At 48.0% G+C, this 20,825-nt stretch overlaps 1 protein-coding gene across 1 annotated transcript in view; it reads right to left on the bottom strand.

Annotated features, from left to right (window-relative positions):
- LOC149340362 (amine oxidase [flavin-containing] B-like) overlaps positions 1–20,825 on the bottom strand; it is a 54,145-nt gene that overhangs the window by 6,705 nt on the left and 26,615 nt on the right. Inside the window, exons 2-11 of the mRNA XM_089549137.1 lie at positions 20,296–20,390; positions 19,151–19,294; positions 18,300–18,407; positions 16,575–16,666; positions 15,085–15,226; positions 14,129–14,189; positions 12,166–12,254; positions 10,421–10,580; positions 8,046–8,145; positions 5,396–5,507 (exon numbers count right to left, since the gene is read on the bottom strand). Coding sequence (XP_089405263.1) covers positions 5,396–5,507; positions 8,046–8,145; positions 10,421–10,580; positions 12,166–12,254; positions 14,129–14,189; positions 15,085–15,226; positions 16,575–16,666; positions 18,300–18,407; positions 19,151–19,294; positions 20,296–20,390 — 1,103 coding nt within the window. The remainder of the gene's footprint in view (positions 1–5,395; positions 5,508–8,045; positions 8,146–10,420; positions 10,581–12,165; positions 12,255–14,128; positions 14,190–15,084; positions 15,227–16,574; positions 16,667–18,299; positions 18,408–19,150; positions 19,295–20,295; positions 20,391–20,825) is intronic.

Below are 20,825 nucleotides of genomic sequence, written 5' to 3' on the forward strand. Positions count from 1 at the left end.
TGTTTCAAGCTATTGACTATCGCGATGGAAAGAAACGCGAACGCGGCGCTTACGCGTTGTCCGAGGGTTCACGAACCGGAGGGTGGGTTTGCCGGTCGAACCCTTCAGCACGCCAGAATCTTACGGGGAGGCAATGAAGGCGTTGTTGGGAGCGCGCAAGAAGTACTCGGCTCCGGCGGATATCCTCGACAGAGAGCAGGCCACCACGCTCAGACGACTACAAACAGACACCTACCCAAGCAGAGCCATGTATCACAAAATGTGGCCGAACAGATAAGCGAAAGAGTGCGTGTGGTGTGGGGGCTACGCCACAACGTACCACGCCACCTGGGGCTGCGAAAAAAGCCCTTTACTACCAAAGGTAAATAGCCCTAGTCTAGAGCAGTGGGAGGCCCTCCTGGCTGACTCCGACCCGAGCACACAGCTTATGCTGGTGACGAGGGCCAAGGCAGCGGCGGAGGCCAACGGGATCCTGGACTAGGGATGGTGGTGAAAACTTTTATATTGTAAAAAAGAGTTTGGGAGCCACAGAGTGGCCCCGCTACATGGTCGGCGTCCCTAGTCCGGGACACCGCACGACGAGGCCCCGTCTCTCGCCCGTTTCACCAGAGCCCTTTGGGACTCAAGCGAGGAGCAGTTGAGGAGGGCAGTCTCCCATGCCTCTCTGGAAGGGGTAGGGGAAGGGGGGAGGTGGGGATTTTGAGTACATGCCCACACCATGTGGAAGATATCACAGGTCTCCCCACAGTGTGGGCATCGCCCATCCGTGTTAGGATCGTAATGTTTTATTATTGCAGGACAGAGTAGAGTACCTGTCTGCAGGCGCCTTAAAGTTCGCTCCTCCGTCTTACTCAGCCCTTTTGCAGGGGCCGGGAAAAGGCGGTGGTTGTCGCTATAATGTGTTAATATTTCCCTGAATCGCAGCAGCGGCTGGTTAGTCTCCGAGCCAGAAGAGCTGGGATGAGGAGCCCGGTGAGTAAGCGCTCGGGCAGCCGCGTCAGCGGCCTCATTACCTCGTAAGCCCTGGTGGCCAGGAGCCCAAATGATTCGTTTGGGTGTTGGATCAGTGGCAGTCCGTCGTAGAATACAAGCAGCTAAGGGGGAGATCTCCCCTGCCAAGTAATGTTCACATGCTTTTCGGGAGTCCGTGATGATTATTCTCGAATTGGCGTGGGCGGCAGCAAGCGCTATCGCTACTTCCTCGGCCCGCATTGAATTCGGGGCTCGAAAGGAGAGTCCATCAACGTGCATTTCCTGGTGAACGACAGCGGCCGAGTAAAATCCCGTGGGCGATGGCCCTGCTACGTCTACATAATATACACCGGGTCGGGAGCCGTGTTGTCTCTCAAGAGCCCGAGCCCGCGCTTGTCGTCTGTTTTCATGCATGTCGGTGTCCATGTTACGGGGGAGCGGGGAGACCCAGAGCATATGGCGCCATAGTACTGGGATACGCTCCGCCTCCTCTGGAGTGCAGTCGTGTTGGATGTGTAAGCGGTTTAGCAGGCGGCGCCCAGGAGCCGTCTGCGTGAGCCGCGTGTATTGGTTCACGAGGTGGGCCTCCCGCAGCTCCTGGTAGGAGTTTAGCACCCCCAATGCCTTGAGTTTGGCATTAGAGGTAGCCACCGGGAGATCCAGGGCTCGCTTAGTTGCCTTGCGGATGATGGCGTCTATTCGCGCCTCGTCTTGCTTAGTATATAGTGCGGAGATATGGCACGGCGTAGAGGATCCGGCTAGTCACGAAGGCATAGACGAGCCGAAGCGCGTCCCTGCCCCGCAGACCACCCCGCTTGTAGGGAAGACCGACCACTGAAGCTCCACATCTATCTATCCCCATCCCCCTACTCCCTAACTCTTCCTTTTGAAAAAAAAAAAAATAAATGTTTTCACTACTACTACTACGCGCTCCACTGTTCGAATTTTAAGGCGAAAGCCTTTAATGCCTCATCGTTGTGGACAGAAGGCTGTCAGCAGAAGCTTGTCAGCAGAGGCGTCACGCTTTTGACGGGTGTCCACGGAGATAAGTGAGACAGTTACTGCGTAATTTCCTTTCCTCAAATGCAATTTTTATTTTCTTCATTACGGGCCCTCTTTCTTCTTTCACTCCCACTTCCTCCCTTCCTGCACGGTGCGGTTCAGGTGTCCACCGAGATGACAGTGCGCCATTTCCTTTCCTCAAAAAGCGTTGCGTTCAAAGGGCAAGGCAACGTTAATTCCATGAACGTTGGGGCAAGGCATCGCGCCGAATGGCTGGTGGCGTTCCGTGGACTCCATTGCAGCGCAAAACACGCTGTCGCGTTCCCCTCCTAAAGGCGAAGCTTAAGCGCCATTAATTAACAGTAAATTAGTATTATCTAATGATCAGTAATTAATTAGATGTGACGTCATCCACTAGTGACGTCACCAGTGCCACAGAGGCAAAGTGGTGCGGAAAACGCTTTCACCTCTACGCATTTTAGAAAGTCAAAGTGCCCCCTGAATTTTTCTTTTCATCGCGCTTTTTCCTGAGTGGTAAGAAAAAAAAATGGCTGAGGCTTAACTTGGTTAAGCCTGGAGAATGCGAAGCATACACCTACCCCAAAATACCTCAACCGAAAAACTCTTTCAACTAGGCCTGCACAATACGATAGGGGAGCTTATTGAGGCCCACCGACAGACACAATACATACGTCTCGCGAGAACCACCACCGGGAGACACATCCTACACACCCTCGGTATACGCCTACCAGTTACCGATCCCACACAGCTCCAGGTACCCCGCCTCATTCACCGCGATTTATTTATTAAACCTCCCCCCAAAAACATGCATCCCACCTACCACGAACCCCGCCGCAGAGCTCGCGCACGGGCACTCCACAAATACTATGGCACGGAACCGTATGCCGTTTGGGTGGATGCCGCATGCACGGGCGAGGACGCGGTTGTCGCCATCACGAACCCCTCCCTCCAACCCATTGCCACACTTCATATAACCCCTACTGCCACTTCGGAGGAGGCCGAAGAGGCCGCCATTGCCCTGGCCATCACCCGCACGGAGGCGCGATATATACTGTCAGATTCCAAAACTGCCATACTAAATTTTGCTCGCGGGAGAGTTCACGTCCCTGCATTTCGCATACTGGACTCCCTCGCCGCGCACCCGCCCCGCCATGTGGAGCTGATATGGGTGCCTGCCCACTCCGGGAATCCCGGAAACGAGGCCGCCAACGCTTTAGCCCGAGCTTCTCTCAACCGGGCACCGGCGGCCACCGACCTGGGGTTCTCGCGGGAGCGCATGCACTCATTCAGTGAAATGACGCAGGCCTACAAAGCCGAGCGTCGGCTCTACCCCCCACCTCATCCTTCCCTCGACAATTACCATCAGACACTTTGGAGGCGGCTCCAAACACGCACTTTGCCCTCCCCTTATATACGCTCGCGATATCACCCAGTCCACACGAACCCTTCCTGTACCCTCTGCCACCACCCCAAAGCCACCCTCGACCATATTCTTTTCCTCTGCCCGGCGGATCCTCCCCCGCGGGGCCTGGAGCACCTTACCTCATGGGAGGCTTGGGAGACCCTACTGCGCTCCGAGGACCCGGCCAAGCAAGCCATCGCCACCGGCCGGGCTGCCAGCGTCATGAGCCTCCGGGACATGAACGTTTGAGTGCAGTGGGGCCGTGCGGGGGCCCAAGGACCGACGTGTCCAAAACTCCCTTGTTATAAATAAAGTTTTCATCATCATCATCATCGTGTCGCGTAATTTGGAGGCGCACAACCACAGCGACGGCGCGAGTTGGGCCCCCGTTTCTCCACTGTCGTGACGTCATCGTGTCACGTGGTGTGACGTCATGTATCACGTGATTTGGAGGCGCACTACCACAGCGACGGCGCGAGGTGGGCCCCCGTTTCTGCACTGCCGTGACGTCATCGTGTCACGTGGTTTGACGTCATGTATCACGTGATTTGATTTGGAGGCGCACAACCACAGCGACGGCGCGAGGTGGGCCCCCGTTTCTCCACTGTCGTGACGTCATCGTGTCACGTGGTGTGACGTCATGTATCACGTGATTTGGAGGCGCACAACCACAGCGACGGCGCGAGGTGGGCCCCCGTTTCTCCACTGCCGTGACGTCATCGTGTCACGTGGTGTGACGCCATGTATCACGTGATTTGGAGGCGCACAACCACAGCGACGGCGCGAGGTGGGCCCCCGTTTCTCTACTGTCGTGACGTCATCGTGTCACGTGGTGTGACGTCATGTATCACGTGATTTGGAGGCGCATAACCACGGTGAAGGGCTGAAGTGGTAGCTAAAGTAGTATGCTTCGCATAAAAGACGTTAGAGTCATTGTAGAGGGCATTACGGACGACTCTAGGGTCTTTTTGCTACCACCTAAATAAAATGGTGATGAAAGAAATACGAACAGCGGAGCGCTTAGGCTCCGCACTGTAAGCATTTCCTTCTATCGTTCCTGTACATAAACGGCGGCAGATGGCAGTGCACATGATGTTCGGATATTCACGCAGTACACATCTCTTACTTTGAATTAAAAAGCTTTAGGTGCAATCAGTGACGCATAGTATAACTAGCGCACAATATAAAACATGCCTGCAGATAAGGCAATGGTATACTCCCATAAAGATGACACAAATGGTCAGAGCAGTTACCCACAAAGAAGAACGTTGGGGAGCAGCCAGAATGAACACAAGAACAACACACACAGCTGCCCCAGTTCGGGTCTCTACCGGTTCTATAACACGATTCTTTTTGGAGCATCCAGCAACTACACCGACAACATATACAACCGAAGACAAAAGCCTCCAGTACGCGCGAAAAGCAATCTAAGCGTATAGTTGCCATATAAATTCTCACGATCACGTAATTTCTCTATCAGGAAGTTCAACACGCGGCTCCGACTTGCACCTCCACAAATGTGGTCTCGGGCCCTCGGCTGAAAACAAAGCTACGGGTATCAGATACCATTCATGCGTCCTAGAGATTTTTATCTCTGATAGAACACTTCACTTATGCAGGAACCTGAAAGCGCCTTTAATGCTTCTTTAAACCTCAAATGTGAATATTTAGTAACTATAGCAACTAATAGTTACTACTGTGGCATTTTTTTGTCAGGTCGATTAATAATGTAGAGCAGCTTCTTACGGCTCCTGACGGTAGGCCGCGTACCTGTGCCCGTGTGAGAACAAATGGCACTACACGAATCCTGTAACTAAACTTATAACGAAGTGGAGTGAGAGGTAAACAGATTAAGCAGCTAATTACCTAGTGCGGTATCACCTGCTACAGTAGCTTCAGAGGCAGGCGGCCACGCAGTGGAATGGCACAGCAAGTTGTTTCGCACCGAAGCAACGATTTTCCCCGCTGATTGACGCAAAGCCAGGGCGAGATACTCACATGAAGCGCCTCGTCCGTCTTCAATGCAACCGCGTACGCTCTGATAATCATCTGTTTCCGCTCTTCGGGCGACAGGTTGACGAGACTCCGTGCTTTGTTGGCTGGCAGAAACCTGGAGGGGAAGGAAACGCGGATGCACGACAGCGCTGAGGAAGGCTGCTAATCGAGTGCGTTTCTTCCTGTTTTGATGCGAAAGCACTATACTTTCCGAGGTCAAACCGGATCACCGGTTTGTGTGAAGCTTGACCTTGAGGGTGACCTTGGGCAAACCTTAAATAAATAAAAAAATAAACACTGCCGTGACTGGGATTCGAACCCGCGGCGGCGCAAACAGATGTGCTTCGCTGGCGAGACCATGTAGGCTATCGCCACGCGTCGAGTTGGTTAGTTGGCGGGCCTCAAATAAAATGGCACATACCCACTACGGGGGAGTGGCCAAGACGCAGGCGGTGAACTGCTGGAAAGAGGGGCGTTTATAGAGGAGGAAAAGGAGTAGCAATAAATTGTAACGCTCTCTCGCGCTGAGCATTGGACATCGTCTTCTTCCTCAACTAATACTACTATTAAACTAATATCTGCGCTTTGAGTTATGTGCTGGTAGGGCTAGAGAAATGTGCGCTGCATGCGTTGGCATGGACAACGTTGTGGCAGAAACACGGCACTAGAGCAATACGCGTTGCCGCTGACAACATTGCTGCAGAAAGCGGCACTGGAGCATAGGCCGCCGGCGTACGTTGTTGGCATTGGCGGCGAAAAAGTTGAAGACGCGCATAACTGGCTCCCTGGGTTTCGATATCCAACCTTTGTGAGTCTTGTGGCGAAATTGAGTCTATAGAACATTTTTTCATCTCCTGCCGGCGGCTCGCTGCTCTCCGTAGAATTTACTTGGAGATCCCCCTCGCTCGGCTTGGGCTTCCTCTATCTATTACGATTCTCTTATCCATCGGGGCAAGCGCCAAGGGATATGCCCTGAAACCAGTGTGCGATTCTATTCACGATTATATAATTTCATCTGGTAGATTCCTCTGCTAGAATGTGAATTCACAACTTTTCCTTCTCCGTATTTTTTATTTTGTACAAATTCTAGCTCTGTGTCCCAAATTTTAAATATACTCCATTCCCTGTACATGAGTCCGTTTGTATCCGCTAAGCACCCTGGCCAATCCCCCGCCGTGGGTATGTGCCATACAGCCTGAGGACATCATCATCATCATCATCATCATCATCATCATCATCATCATCCCTGGGTCGGTGGGCACCTCAATCATGCTTTCAGGCACGTGGCAGTGGTGTTCACCTACAAAAAAATGTGTTTTCGCACAATATTTCGTGCTTAGCAATACGAAGTTGCCAGCCCATTAATATACCATGCTGAAAAGCTTATTTAATGATTATAAATTTGGGGACATAAAGAACGCCGACACAATATATGAAACAACAGAGCTGTTGGTATAAAGGACATTTATCAGTAAAGAAGCACAAGTGAACAAATTAGTGATGATGATGACGACGAAAAACCCGAATATCATTGTTACTATTGTACTTATTTTTGCTGCGAAACAGGGAAAATGAAGAGGAAAGGAAGGAGTCGAGTAAATAAGGGCCGTCCTGAATCGGGGGCATTGAAGGCGATAATGAAAGTATGCAGGAAAGGTGACACTGTGAAAAAGCACAAAAAGAAGAAAAGAGGACATTTATAAAAATAGCTACAAGAACATATATGTATAAGTTTTTAGGATTTTGGGGGTTTAACGTCCCAAAGCGACTCAGGCTATGAGGGACGCCGTAGTGAAGAGCTCCGGAAATTTGGACCATCCGGAGATCTTTAACGTGCACTGACATCGCACAGTACACGGGCCTCTAGAATTTCGCTCCCATCGAAATTGGAGCGCCGCAACCGTGAATTCCGATGGAGGCGAAATTCTAGAGGCCCGTGTACAAGTACATAAGCAGGATGTACTGAACGCACAACAAAGCATTAACAAAGCAAAGCATAATGCAAAGCGATAAGTCATTTTTGGAGCTGTCACAGTTTCACGTTGATTGCTACAGACGAGTGTCACCGCTGCAGGATCCCGATCACAAATTTGTCAGGCAAAAAAAAATATGTCTGAGAGAATAGTGTAGAAAGAGACAAAATGTGTGACATGTTTTCGACATCATAGCAAAACAGATTTGTAGTCGGAAATTCCTGTTCGGTATGACATGGTTTCCCGCGGCGCGGAACGGCCGGGTAATTACAGACTCAATTTTCCGAGCGAGAAAAATGGAAGAGCGCGTCCATCTCTCTCCATCTGTTAGTCTGGCACAGGCCGGAAGTGAAAACAGTAACGCATGGTACTAGAATAAAAAAAAAAAGCAAGTAAGCATGTTAACGAGAAGAGCATTCCGATGTACGGCCATGTGATAATCAATTGTTCACAACAGCGATCACAACGTGACCAATTGTTCTCAACAGTGAAGCAACATTTGTACTGCAAAAAATAACCCGGTCCTGTGCATAATGTGTGTCTGGCTCCTTCCTTACCCTCAACGTATTGTCTTTTCCTCTAAATTTTTATCTGTCTCTACGGTCTTACAAAATGCAATGGACGTCGTCGTACCGGACGTACCATAACTCACTTAAGACGCTTCAAGGAACCGCACTTACCCAATAATGGCCGGGTACTGTCCGTCTGGTTTGGTGTCGTCGATGGTGTAAACGACAGGACAGTCTTCTGACAGCGTGAACAGCATAGAACCGGAGTAACCTGCATGCAAAAAAAAAAAAAAAAAACATTATGAACGCAGTCTCGTACTCGTCGCACAAAAACTTTCCCGAAACATGCGTATGAAAATAATGATTACCACCTAAAACTATGCCCGCCTTGGTGGCTCAGCGGTTAGGGTGCTCGGCTGCTGAACACTAGGACGCAGGTTGAACCCGGAATTGTGACCGCGTTCCCGAGGAGGCGAAACGCATAAGGCGCCCGTCTGCTTGCACTGTAAGTGAACGTTGAAGATCACCAGTGGCCGAAATTATTCCGGAGCCCTTCGCTGAAGTCCCTCTTTTTCTCTTTCTCCTTTCAATCCCTCCCCCATCCTTTCACAGCCGGCGCAGTTCAGGTGTCCACCCAAAAGTGAGACAGTTACTGCGCTCTTTATTTTCCTCAGAACTGATTTTCAATTTTCTACGGCTATCTACACCGCAACTACGAGGCACGCCGTGGTGGTGGTGGTGAAAACATTTATTAATCATAGAGAGAGGTGTTGGGGGTCGTGACCTGAAAGGTCATGCCCTTACAACCACTAGGTGGGATGCCTAGTCAGGCACACCATTGGCGTTTGCCGCAGCCCGGGCGCGCTGCGTTAAGGCCCTTTGGGCCTCGAGGGTGCAGCAACCGGACAGGGTCGCCTCCCAGTCCTCTCGGGTGGGGTTCGGGATAGGGGGTAGGGATGGGTTTTGCTGGCAGGCCCACACTATGTGGTAGGTGTCAGACACCTCCCCACTGTGTGAGCACCGCCCGTCCAATTTAGGATCGAAATGCTGTAGAATTGCCGGGCACAACATCGTGTTGGTGAGCAGGCGCAGGAGTACCCGCTCGTTGACCTTCCCCAGCCCTTTGCATGGGGTGGGAAGAGTTTGGTGCGTGGATTTGTAATAATCGCATATTTCCTTAAAAGTGTAAATCGGATTGAAATGGAAGTCCTTGTCGGCGTTGGGTCCCGTGGGAAATGCCCGGAGAGAGAGCGCGCGGGCGGCGGCGTCGGCTGCCTCATTTCCGTGGACGCCTTGGTGACCTGGAGCCCAAACGATAGATAGGCACGCCGTAGCGGTAGCAATCCAGATTATTCTCTACCAAACACTTCCACCCAAATCTAAGTACACACAGGTGATTCGGCGCTTCGCCTATAGTGGTGAGAGTGAAAGTGGCCTAAGTTATTTTAGTGCCCTCTTGCAAACAAAAACCCTTCGAAAATCGTGCTCACGATGTACGACGTGCGTCATAACATAAAATGATAACTAAGATTGCAGCAAGTACCGAAATAGAATAATTACTGCCTGCAGGGCAGGCCTAGCAAGCCTGTCTTGGCATGTCAGATAAACCTTCAAGTGGAATTTGTGTGGGACCAACTTGATGTGCGACAACTAACTATACTAAATGGATTGTTTCCGTGTTAAACATCACGTTCGTCAAGACCCGACTCCTAAAATGAGGTGGGAAGACGTGAAGCTAAGTGGAACCATTTTTCCTTAACGTGCGCTCCGTTAATTGCCACGCACAGTAGTCCGTAGGCTACAACCTATGAATCGTAGCCTGAAGGAGGCATTGTTTTTCGATCTTAAGCACTCAAGGGATACTGCATTAGTTGAGACTAGTGAGTTATCGGGTTTTCACACTCCAAAGCAACACTTCGGGTTATCAGGTGCTCCACAGTGGAGGGCTTCAGATGGTTGTGGAGGGCCGGTTATCAAGCTGCAGGAGGGCTAATGGCGTCCTTTAATGAGCATCGAAATCTCAGCTACACGGGGGCTTATTCTCTCTTTCTCTCTCAAACACTCAAACACACCCTCTAAGCCGCGCATGCACATGTAAGTTTTGTGCGTATATTAAACCACGTTGGAAGAAAAAGGCTATCTGTGTGCTGCAACTCCAGACGACCAGAAATGAACGTAACAAGCATAAGTGAATTTGCGGATAAAAATAAATAGCATACTGTATGCGATTTTTGTCATTTCTTGCAATCTGCCTCTTGCCAGCAATTCAAATACGAACAAATCAGTCCCGTGCCACACGGACAAATTTAATGCCAAGTGAATACCGCCTTAAGTTTTATTATCATTCGAACGGTGTCACACACTAAAATTTAATGGCTGAAGCTCCAAATTTATCTCTCCTCCACCTCCTATGCCCTAACTGTTCTCTTCCGAAATAAATCTTTTTACTACTACTGCTTGAGCAACAGAAGGCTCGGGAAATATTTTGTCAAGGCTTCCGCGTTGTGATTGGCAGGTAATCTGAAAGAAGATGAAGTCGGGCTCACCAATCTTCCTCCAGAATGCTTCTTTGTAGTAGACGAGGCACTTCCAGACGGAGCCCATGGGCATTCGTTGCAAGAGCTGGTTCCGCTGCGGAGGCAGCGGGGGCGAGTAGTGCACCCTCATTTGCATAGGAGGGGCCATGGCCATGATGACGTGGCTCCCCTGTTGAAGAAACGACCGAAAAAAAAAATCCGGGTAAAGCCATGGCACGGAACCGACCGTGCATGGTAATATTAGTCTATAAGATGCGTCGGGTCTAGACGAGTAATACTCGAATGGCTGAGAGGTGGAAGAAAAAAGCGCCGCACTTCTTTCTAAAAGAAGATATTTTTATGAGGAATGCGAACGCATGTAGGCTACATTTATATGTTCATCTCGCGCATTAAGTAAACACTGACTGGAAAAGTTCTCAGCAGAAAATCAGCGCTTGCCTATGTCAGTCTTCCGTCGTTGGATTGCACGCTGCTCTATCTTGGGATCACAAAATAGTACAAGCCTGCGCTCAGTAAGTTTGTCAGATAGAAGAAACCGATTACCTTATGAACAAAGAAGATAAAGGGCACAGACGCTAGCGATTTATATAAAACCGCTACGCTCAGAACAAAGACGAGCATTAGTTATAAATGAATCTACGAGACGGCCCCCCGACAGCCCAGAGTTGGTTTCATCCCCCACAGAGGACCTCATTGCTAATAGCCGGGCAGTCCAAACATAAGTCCCCAAACATAAGTCGCTAACACTGGTGCAATGTACATTTTAAACACTAATTACACTAGAGGAGCAAAAATGGAGTAAACGGTCGTATAAAGCCCTTTCTAATAGGAACGGGGTACGCTGCCGCAGCCCCGAGGTAGATTTCCATGACTAAAAATACCTAATACTTACGGTTGACAATGAAAACAGGTGGCCTCTTCAAAACACGCGAAGTTCTTGTAGTTACCCGTTTAAAAGCAGTTTAAAAACAGTTTAGAAGCCTCCTTTCATAGCTAACTGCGTCAAGGTGAAACGTGGGGCTGGCTGGTGAATCTTGCGGCGAAAAAGGGCGCTTACACGGGATAGAGGAGAGTAAGGACGCGGGGACGTCGCATGATCATGCGTCAAGTTACTATGCTTTGCACTGAGAACAAGCCTTCGTTGCCAACAAAAGAATTCCGTTATTCGGTGATCGAAATTTGTCCCGGTTCTCGGGCAGCACAGCCTTCCCTTAAAAGAGAGTGCACTAGAGGACTTACCGGTACTCACCTATGGGGCAGAAACGTGGAGGCTAACAAAAAGGGTTCAACGTAAATTGAGGACAACGGGAAGAGCTATGAAAAGCAAAATGATAGGAGTAACGTTAAAAGACAGGAAGAGGGCAGAGGGGGTTAGGGCACAAACACGGGTTAATGACATCCCAGTTGAAATCAAGAGGGAGAAGTGGGCTTGGGCAGGGCATGTAATGCGAAGGCAAGATAACCGCTGGTCCTTAAGGGTAAAAGACTGGATTCCAAGGGGAGGAAAGCGTGGCAGAGGGCGGCAGTAAGTTATGTGGGCGGATGAGATCAAGAGGTTTGCGGGGATAGGGCGATCGCAGCTGGCACAAGGCAGGGTTATTTGGAGAGATACAGGGGAGGCCTTTGCCCTGCAGCGGGCACAGTCAGGCTGATTATGATGATGATAGAGGACTTATTACTCCATTTTTACTCGCATGTAGGGTAATTCGTGTTTAGAGGGCAGAAATAGGCATGCATGTCTGTAGCATGCAGACCTGATATTCCTGGCCGTCCAACGTCCTGACGACCACGCCCGAGCGACTCTGCGTGATACTTGTCACTGGTGAATTGAGTTTCACCCTGTCTGAAAAGGAAGGCGGAACAAAAACGAGTTATACTACAATTCAGGAGGTAGATACATGCAGTACAACAGCGGAAATTTCGCGTTCTGCGGCTGTGCGGTAATGTCACGCATGCCAAAGAGGAAAAGTACTGGTGTATTTGGCGACCGGGGTGAGAACGATTGTTATGCACGTCTAGTGTTCCGGGGCATTATATAGCTAATTATTTGCATCTGCACAGTTACTTCAAAGCATGCCCTGTCGTCAGTTTTACATTGTAAAGCACAACGCGACGGGGTTGAATTCGTACCACAGGTTGCCTCCATGCATGCAGCTCCGTCGGTGTCTCTGTTTTATATTTACGTAATCTGGTTTTACGGTTAGTTACGCTCGCGATGGATGAGACATTTCTAGTGCATTTATGATCTTTGTGTTAAATAAAAACGTTTCAACTCTTCTCTCTTCCTATGCCTTCATGTAATAGGAAGCGAAATGCTGAGCCGATACCTCAGGAAGACGTATTCTGCGGCGATAGCCTTTATTGGCGAGGGAACCCAGCAAACCTCATGTGTTCTCGTGACAACATCAGGCACTTGGGAAGGGTAGAGGCATGGAGAGGGATGGTAACAAATTGTCTGTGACCTTTGAGGTAAGGAAAGGCGTAGACATCTCACACTCTGTGGACGTACGCAACCCACCAACAACAACGTGAGAGAAGGGGCGGGGGAGGAAGTAAAAGAAGAGAGAAAAAAGAAATAGGCGCCATAGTGTCGGGATTCCTATTAATTGCGTCTACCGTAGGCTTTTTAACGAGCATTGACATCGCACAGCAAAATAGGCATCTTTTGCAATTCGCCTTCATCGAAGTGCGGCCGAGGTGGCAGAAATTTCACCCCGCGTCTTCGGGCTAACCTAAAGCCTTAGAAGGCGCTACCGCGGCGGTAGCGAGCTCCCACCGCACACGCAGAACACTGACACAGAACCAACCACCAACGATCTCACATTTTTGCACTTGGTGTTTAAAAAGTACTGTCATAATGCCGACTGTAAATTTAGCGCCGCGCTTCAACTGCATGTAATGGGCCTATCACGTGTGTGTTATGCCCGTAAGGCTGTGTGTAGTCTGTGTGCAGCACAGCCTACAGTATAGGTTGTAGGGTCCCGGCTGTTGTCGCTGTTGCTTGGCAGGAACCAGTAAGCAACCGATAATTTTTTGCTTTAAGCAGTCAGGTAGGGCAGCAAGAGCCAGAATGTACAAAAACCACCGTTCGCATTCATTGGCTACACAATACAGAAGGGAAAACCGTGGCTCAGCGCGAGTAATTTCTCAGCTTTATCCGAGCGCTGCTGCGGCAGGGACCGATCCTTTCACCTCTGCTTAAAGTTCTCTATCGATTAGACCTCGAAGTGTTTCGTGCCACTTTTGAGTCAGTCAGCGCACAAATGGGTAAGATGGCTTGAATATCTCAAAGGCATCAGGACAAGTGCGAATACAAAAGGTAAAAAGGAGAGGAAATAATAAAGGCGGAAAGTACAGAAAAGAGGGAGGAAGAAAGAAGGAAAATTGGGAGGAAGGGAGGCAGGGAGAGGCTTGAACTAGCTGCATTTTATTAATGGGAACACAACTTGCTTTTTTCATCTTCCGTGCAAACCTCATCCAATGCAGCAGAGAATGTGTTAACGAATGGGACTTTTTCCGAGACTTAAGGCCTCGTGCTGGATGTCGCCATGCACAATGAGAGAAGTTGCCAGCTTGAAAATGTGGCAGTCTGAAACGGTTATCTTGGCTTCAAATACCGAGTCGACCGATACATCCGAATTTCCCTGCATTTTCATGCAGCGCGGCTGTCCAACTAAGACGCGATGCACTTGTAGGGGCAAAAAAATATCAACCCACCTCCTAAGGACTCTGCCATCTTGAGGCTAATCTGCATCATTCCTCCCTTCATTTTTTTTTCCTGTAACAAAGAAACAATACATATACATATATTGAGGTGCAACTTGTCTGGTATGTTCCTGATTCCAAGGCTAATTTAAAAGCGATGCTAACAATGAAGGGATATTAGCGCAGCAGGAAATGCAAGAAAACAGCAAGGGAACTTAATTTGGGGCACATTTTTTTTTTGTGTAGATGCTACACCACAATTTATTTTTTTAGATTGTTCAGAAAGTACCCCTTAAGTAAATCAGTCGCAAAATTCTGGTTAAAAATCAGGAGATGTCATGTAAGAAGTTTGCGGTAGCTAACATGCGGAGGCGCCGCCAGTGGGCTTAAGTGTCAGTTATCGGCCGCACCATGCACTTTTGAGCAGCCTTTACTGAGCAGACTTTACTGACTCATTAGAAAACCAGCGCCGAACGGACGACGGAGCAAGTGGACAGGACCGGCGTCTACTTACTTCGTACTTCGTCCGTGCGCTGTTTTTGCTATAGAATAACGTACCAATTACCTCAAATTTCCGCTTTACTTTACTGCTATAGGTGACGCTACAATCTGCAGGTTTTAAAATTCAAGACGAACGAGCGTCGGATTGTGAAGTGTAGGGTACTAATACAATTCTCGTAAGAAGTATTACTGCAGAGCGGTTGTTCAAACCAAGTAAAGGTATCATCGCAACTGCGCTTCTAAACCGTTCCGCCCTCGAACCAACGTTCTTTACCGTTCCGGAGTGATGCTAAAGCGGAATCATACTACATTACGCGAGAGCAGGAAAAATATTGTACGTCTGTTTCAGGCATAATGTTTACTAGCACATTTTTGCTTGTCTTTCTACACTGAGCCACGCTGCTAACACGACTATATTGTTATCGACAACAGTAAAACAAGCAATCGAGAGATCATGGCTTCATCACCTGTCCGCCGTTCTTGATTGAAATGATCCGCTTGACGCCACCGCACTGCTTCACGTACCATAACAACCAAAGTAACGAGCCCTCGTAAGACTCTGACGTCACGTTGATGGCGATGAAGAACCTCGCCATTTCTTGGGCCACTCTGTAATGCACAGTGAAGAACTTTTATGAGACCTTGCATAGGGGCTGACGGAGTTACAAGTCACAAGGTACAAGTTATAAGAGCTACGAAGGAAGGAAAGGTAAGTCTACGAAGGATTAACTTGTAAGTAAAAAAAAAAAAATACACTGACTGCTTCTACAGTGAGGCTCACTAAGACGTGCAACATATGAGCTGTATTTAGAAGCCACTTAAATGGACACTGCGGAGAACTCCATCCAAATTTTGCTCTTAAAATAAATTCTGTGGTTTTTCCTGGGTACTTGCATGTTTGTCTTGAGCGCGGCTGCACAACAGTGACCTGTACTGCCAAGCTTAATTGAAACTCGCATAGGCATATGTTGTATTTTTCTACCGTGCAGCGAGACATTCCACTGTGACAGGTTTAAGAATGCGTACTTCGTTGGCTCTATTACACAAAAACATGAACCACAGTAGTCGTATACTATAGCTGAAAGGAGAAAGGCAAAATATTGTGTTTGGTTCATCGGTGATTTTCGCCCTTCATTACGGCCTGATAGTACAAACAAGACAACCATAAGCGGGAGCTGCGTGCGTTTCTTCCGACAGCACATAACATTTTAATATTCTTCGAAAACATGGACAGCGATATTCGGTGGTGCTAAAGCCTCGGCTTTCTTCGTTCGAGACTACTGCAAACAAAATTGACAAATATATAGTTAGGCATTACCTTTCTATACGATTTAAGGTGAACAGAACTACAAAAACCAGTGGCAACAAGACATGAATCAAAATGATTTTGGCCAGAAAAAGTAACTACGGTCATTCACCATAACCGCCGTAATTTATGTATGCTGTTGCTTTTTGTGATACAGTAAAAGCGTGAACAAAACAGGAGATGTCTGTTCTTGCGAAGCTATCAGAAATTTCAGTTTCTCTTTGGGTTTCGTCAATGAATTCGTGTCCGCGTTCAATCCATTGGCCTTAATCACTTAATACTGCTGTTTGAAGGTATAGGTTTAAGGTAATGAGACAATGGAGACACTCCGTTGTCTTTAGTACAACGGAGTGGATTCAAAGGGAAGGCAACCACAGCAGGGAGTGTCAGAATCAGTTGGGCGGATGAGCTTAGGAAGCTTTGCGGAGATGTGGCCGCAGCTAGCACAGCACAAGGTTAATTGCAGGAATATGGGAGAGGTCCGGCAGGGGACGTCGTGAAAAGCTGATCATAAAGATGATGAAAGGCCTAGCGATTACTAACATGAATTGGACTTCGTACGGGCAGAAATTCAACAATATTTAGGAACGCAGAAGCAATTACCCGACATGTTAATTGCATGCTATTAACAATGACTTTCACATCTCCCACCTTGTCCAGCAAGTGCGGTCGATGAAGTCCTGGAATGACATCCTGTCCCATTCCTCGGCGTGTGGTGCATCCCAAGGTGCGTCAGTGGGAATCTAAAAGGGTTGGAGAGCCCACGCACGAAGTGAGAAAACCCAGCACTGAATGAGACCAATTTTAAGACGGCATGCTCTAGAAGAAAACATTTTCGTTAATATTTGTGCCAGGTGGTTCACAGATCTTTTGAAAGTTTTTTTTTAAATAATCATTTTCGCTTATCTTGCTTTCTTCAATTTGGGCTTCAATTTCTGCAAGTCAAGCATTCGAAATATAGGGATGTTTTTGTGCACCTATGGGTAGCCAGTGTATATATCTGACAGCACTGAAAAACATCACATTTTTTCTCATTGTAATTGCTTTTACGCAGTGAGAAAAAAACGTGACACGTAAAGACCTTCAGAATATTAAAATAATTATTAATCTTTAGAATGTCTCTTTTTGATCCACAATCACAAATTGAATGCAGCTATAAAAATAAAGCTGCATTCTGCATATAGTAAAGCATATTCATACCAAATTTCATTGAGATGCGACAAGCGCAAGTGCAAGAATGCCGTCCACAAGCACTGAGGCTGCATGAGAATTATAAACGAAGAAAAATGCATACTAATTTATCCAAACAGACAGTAATGATGCAGGTTCTGGGTACGTGAAAACGGCAGTTTTGGATTTATTTTTCCAGCTGCAAATCTGCCGGAGTACGCGTCTGAAAGAAGAATGTTTGCTCTACCTACCTGAAGCGCCGAAGAGGTGGGAAAGGCCGCCATTCAAATTTGTTACCCTAGAGAAAGTAGGTAAATATTGCGCATTTTTTGGTCACTTACCGTGTTTTCATTGCAGTTTTAGTAATTTTGCGTATATATTCGACGCTGGTCTTGTTGGACATGAAAGAGGACGCCTAACATATAATAAATTAAGCAGAAACCAAAAATAACATTTTTAGACAAAACTCGCCGTTTTTTTTCACGCGCATATCCTCTTAAGGAGCTGAACACCAATCATCAATTTTCTGTTCCTTGACGGTGGTTTTTTGATTGTGGGAAGCTGTGCACCTTATGTGCTTCTAGACACGCTTGCGCTCTTTCGTGTCAAAGATGTTGTGAAAAGCATAGCTTTCGCTATGCCTAGTAAGCGATATATGACGTTGTTATCAGGTGCACTTTAGCTCACGGCTTGCCCAGAAACACACATCTCCAGAAGATCGATAAACTCCCATACTGGCTCTCAAAAGGAAGGTGTAAAAGTATTTAGGCAGAACGCAGCCGATGTAAAATTCGAATATCTGCGTTAGTTTGAAAAGTCGATTTAAAAGGTACTTTCGATGAGTTACAAAGAAGAAGGGCACACATCATTTCAATGACCTTTTTATCATGAATGTTGACGTGAACTGCTGAAATGAATAAGGTTAAAAAAATACGATGTATCAGACGTTAGAGTATGCGTGTTATGTTGTTTCTGGTGCGAGATTGAGCCCTTCTGAATCCATAACGCTTATTTTGGGGCAGCAATAATAAAAATTAAGGCTGAGTAAACAAAAAAATAGAATAGTGGACTCCTTGGGTGGCGGGACTTAAACAAGCCACGAAGAAAGCCTACTTCTCCATGGTCTCATCGGAAAGGGTGAATACATAACTGATTTAATATCGAGCTGCCTATACTGGACCCGCCAAGTAAACACCTGCGCCTCACCTCTTCTCCCATCTTGTCCAAGCTGCGGAAGAAGTTGTTGACGTCCATGTTGACTATCGGGTTCCAGAAGGTAGGGAAATCGCCGCCGGTGGTCACGTACCGCCGGCCCTGGTCACGTGGGCGGTAAAAAAAAAAGACATTCGCAAGTCAACAGCAAGACGGAACGAGAACACAAGACTGTGCCGTGCTCCTTGTCTTTAGTCCTCGTTCCTTTCGCGCTCTTGCGTTATAGGTAGTCAGTAAAGTTTGTGGAAAACTAGGTTTATCGACACTGCGCGCACCAGCGGCATATAGCGACCATGGCTACTACATCAAGCGTACACACCGTCAGTACCCGAGCTAACTGGCCACCAACCAGAACTTCAGTGACACTACATCATTCCTTCCGTAGCTCCCAAGCTGAGGTGTTCTTAAAAATAGTTTATAACTCCCGCCATTACGGACGACGTCTAAAAGCTCAATGGCAACCCTTCCGGTTGCCGTCGGGTTCTTCATACCACGCCACGGTCAGATCCACGTCATTCTGCACTCTCGACGTCAACTCAGCTGCATTGTGTCGCCTATAAAATTGCAAATTGTTGCCAGCAGTGAGGTGCCACCAAAGATAATTCAGTTCCTTCGAAATTTGATATGGTCGTGCTGCGCATAAATTATAGGCTACAGCTAAACAAAATTCAATGTCGCTTCTGTCCGAATAGCAGCCAACACCTGCGCCTCTGTAGTAACCAACGCGAACCACACCTGCCTTCGCCAACTTTTGGGATGTTTCAGACAAGCACCGCCGGATGGCGCTTTATTCCTGAAGCCATAACCGCCCCTCACAAAGAAGAGCGGGTGTGTCCGCGCCTTACCAGAATGGTGAAGACGGACCGGTCCTCGTAGTAGACGTAGTAGAGCTGCTTCTCGAGGCCCAGCTCCTTGAGCGTGCGCAGAAGGTGGCGTTGGGTGGCGCCGATGTACGCGCCCCCGATGTCCAGGTAGCCATAGTGCTCCCCCTGAGTGCAAGAGGACCCGCGCACTAAGCATGCGGGCTGGTCTGCGGGGCAGCAGTTGTGACTCAAGGGGTCAACTGACGAGCCTTGGGATCGGCAGATCTTACGAGGCGACTGGAGTTCCAGCCGGTACTATCTTACTTCTTTTCTTCGTAGCCTTTACATTATTGGAAGCTATACTTTCTTCTTTAATTTCAAAGATCGCACCGGTTTGTCAAAAAGTTACAGCCCTTGGTATTTACTCTACTCTTCCGCTCTATTCTTCCGCTCAATTCTTCGGTATCTTCTGTACTCCGTTACTATCACTCGTTTCCCGTGAAAGAAATGCGGTTTGCGGGATAGTTTATCGGGAATGGTAAATAAGTATAACACAGATACCTTCAGGGAATGCTTGCGTGTTAGGGGTGTCACTGGCAGTGAAAAGTGCAAGCATGCACACTTCATTTACAAGCAAAATAAGAAACAAAGCAGAAATGGTTATCTGGCAGAGTAATTTGTGAAAAGTAGCCTTTAAAGTTAAATAGTGTGGCGCTTGATCCCCACTGCCGGAGGTACCAGACAACCTTACTAAACACCGCGGGGCAACGCCAGGGACTGCGCTACCTTCGGTCTTGCGTAAAATATCTTCGTGGGCAATGCAGTGAACTATGAAATTATATGCTTTAGTGCCTATTTTCGATAAATCACTCTGAGTAGTAGTTAGCGCTTAAAGACAGCACTATAAGCAAAGAACGCACAAAAGTCCGCACCACGTCCGCTTGTAGCTAATACTTTTTCAACCAAAGTGTCATTTTCGCTGAATGGGCAAATTCACTGCGAATCAGGAGTTAAGATATGGGACCTTTTATTGAAGTCTTTCTCAGTTAGGTCACAGATAAGGACTCTGGAATAATTTCGACCACCCAAGGTTTTGTATTGCTCACCGATATATCAGCACTTGGGATGACTTTGCGTTTTAAGTACGTGAGTAAATTCCTGAGCGTAACAATATATCCTCTCCTTACCTGAACGGTGTACGTTCGTCCCCCGACGCGGTCCCTGGCTTCGAGCACCACCACCTCTGTGCCTTCCTTGCGCAGTTGCCGAGCAGCCGACAAGCCTGGGTGACGCATACAACAAAGAATTTCAGCCTACGTACGTAAGCCTGCAGTTCTGGAACTTCGGATAATATGTGCGACATCCTTAATAGACCTACTGTAGCATTGCACGTATTCATACACATGTCAACCGAGAGCAGATTTAATTTGCTGGCAATCTTACGTTGCGGTACCATCCACTCTTTTACACTGATTTGGAGGCTGGGCCGCAAAAGCTAAAGCTAGCTAAGCAACAGAAAGGGAAACGTGAAGGGCGATAGCATCTCGCTGAAGCAAAGTTCCAAGCTTTCCTTGTCGTCATTTAGTCGAACGTGACTGCCACTTCAGACATTGGTAGTTTAGTGTGTATTTAAAAGCGACTATGTTGAAGACCTTGGAAGCGAAGAGATGAAGAGATGAACTTGTGTGCGGTAATTGTACGCCGGAAACAACGATGG

The sequence above is a fragment of the Amblyomma mixtum genome, chromosome 6, assembly GCF_055824585.1.
Source record: "Amblyomma mixtum isolate Tamu chromosome 6, ASM5582458v1, whole genome shotgun sequence".
NCBI lineage: Eukaryota > Metazoa > Arthropoda > Arachnida > Ixodida > Ixodidae > Amblyomma > Amblyomma mixtum.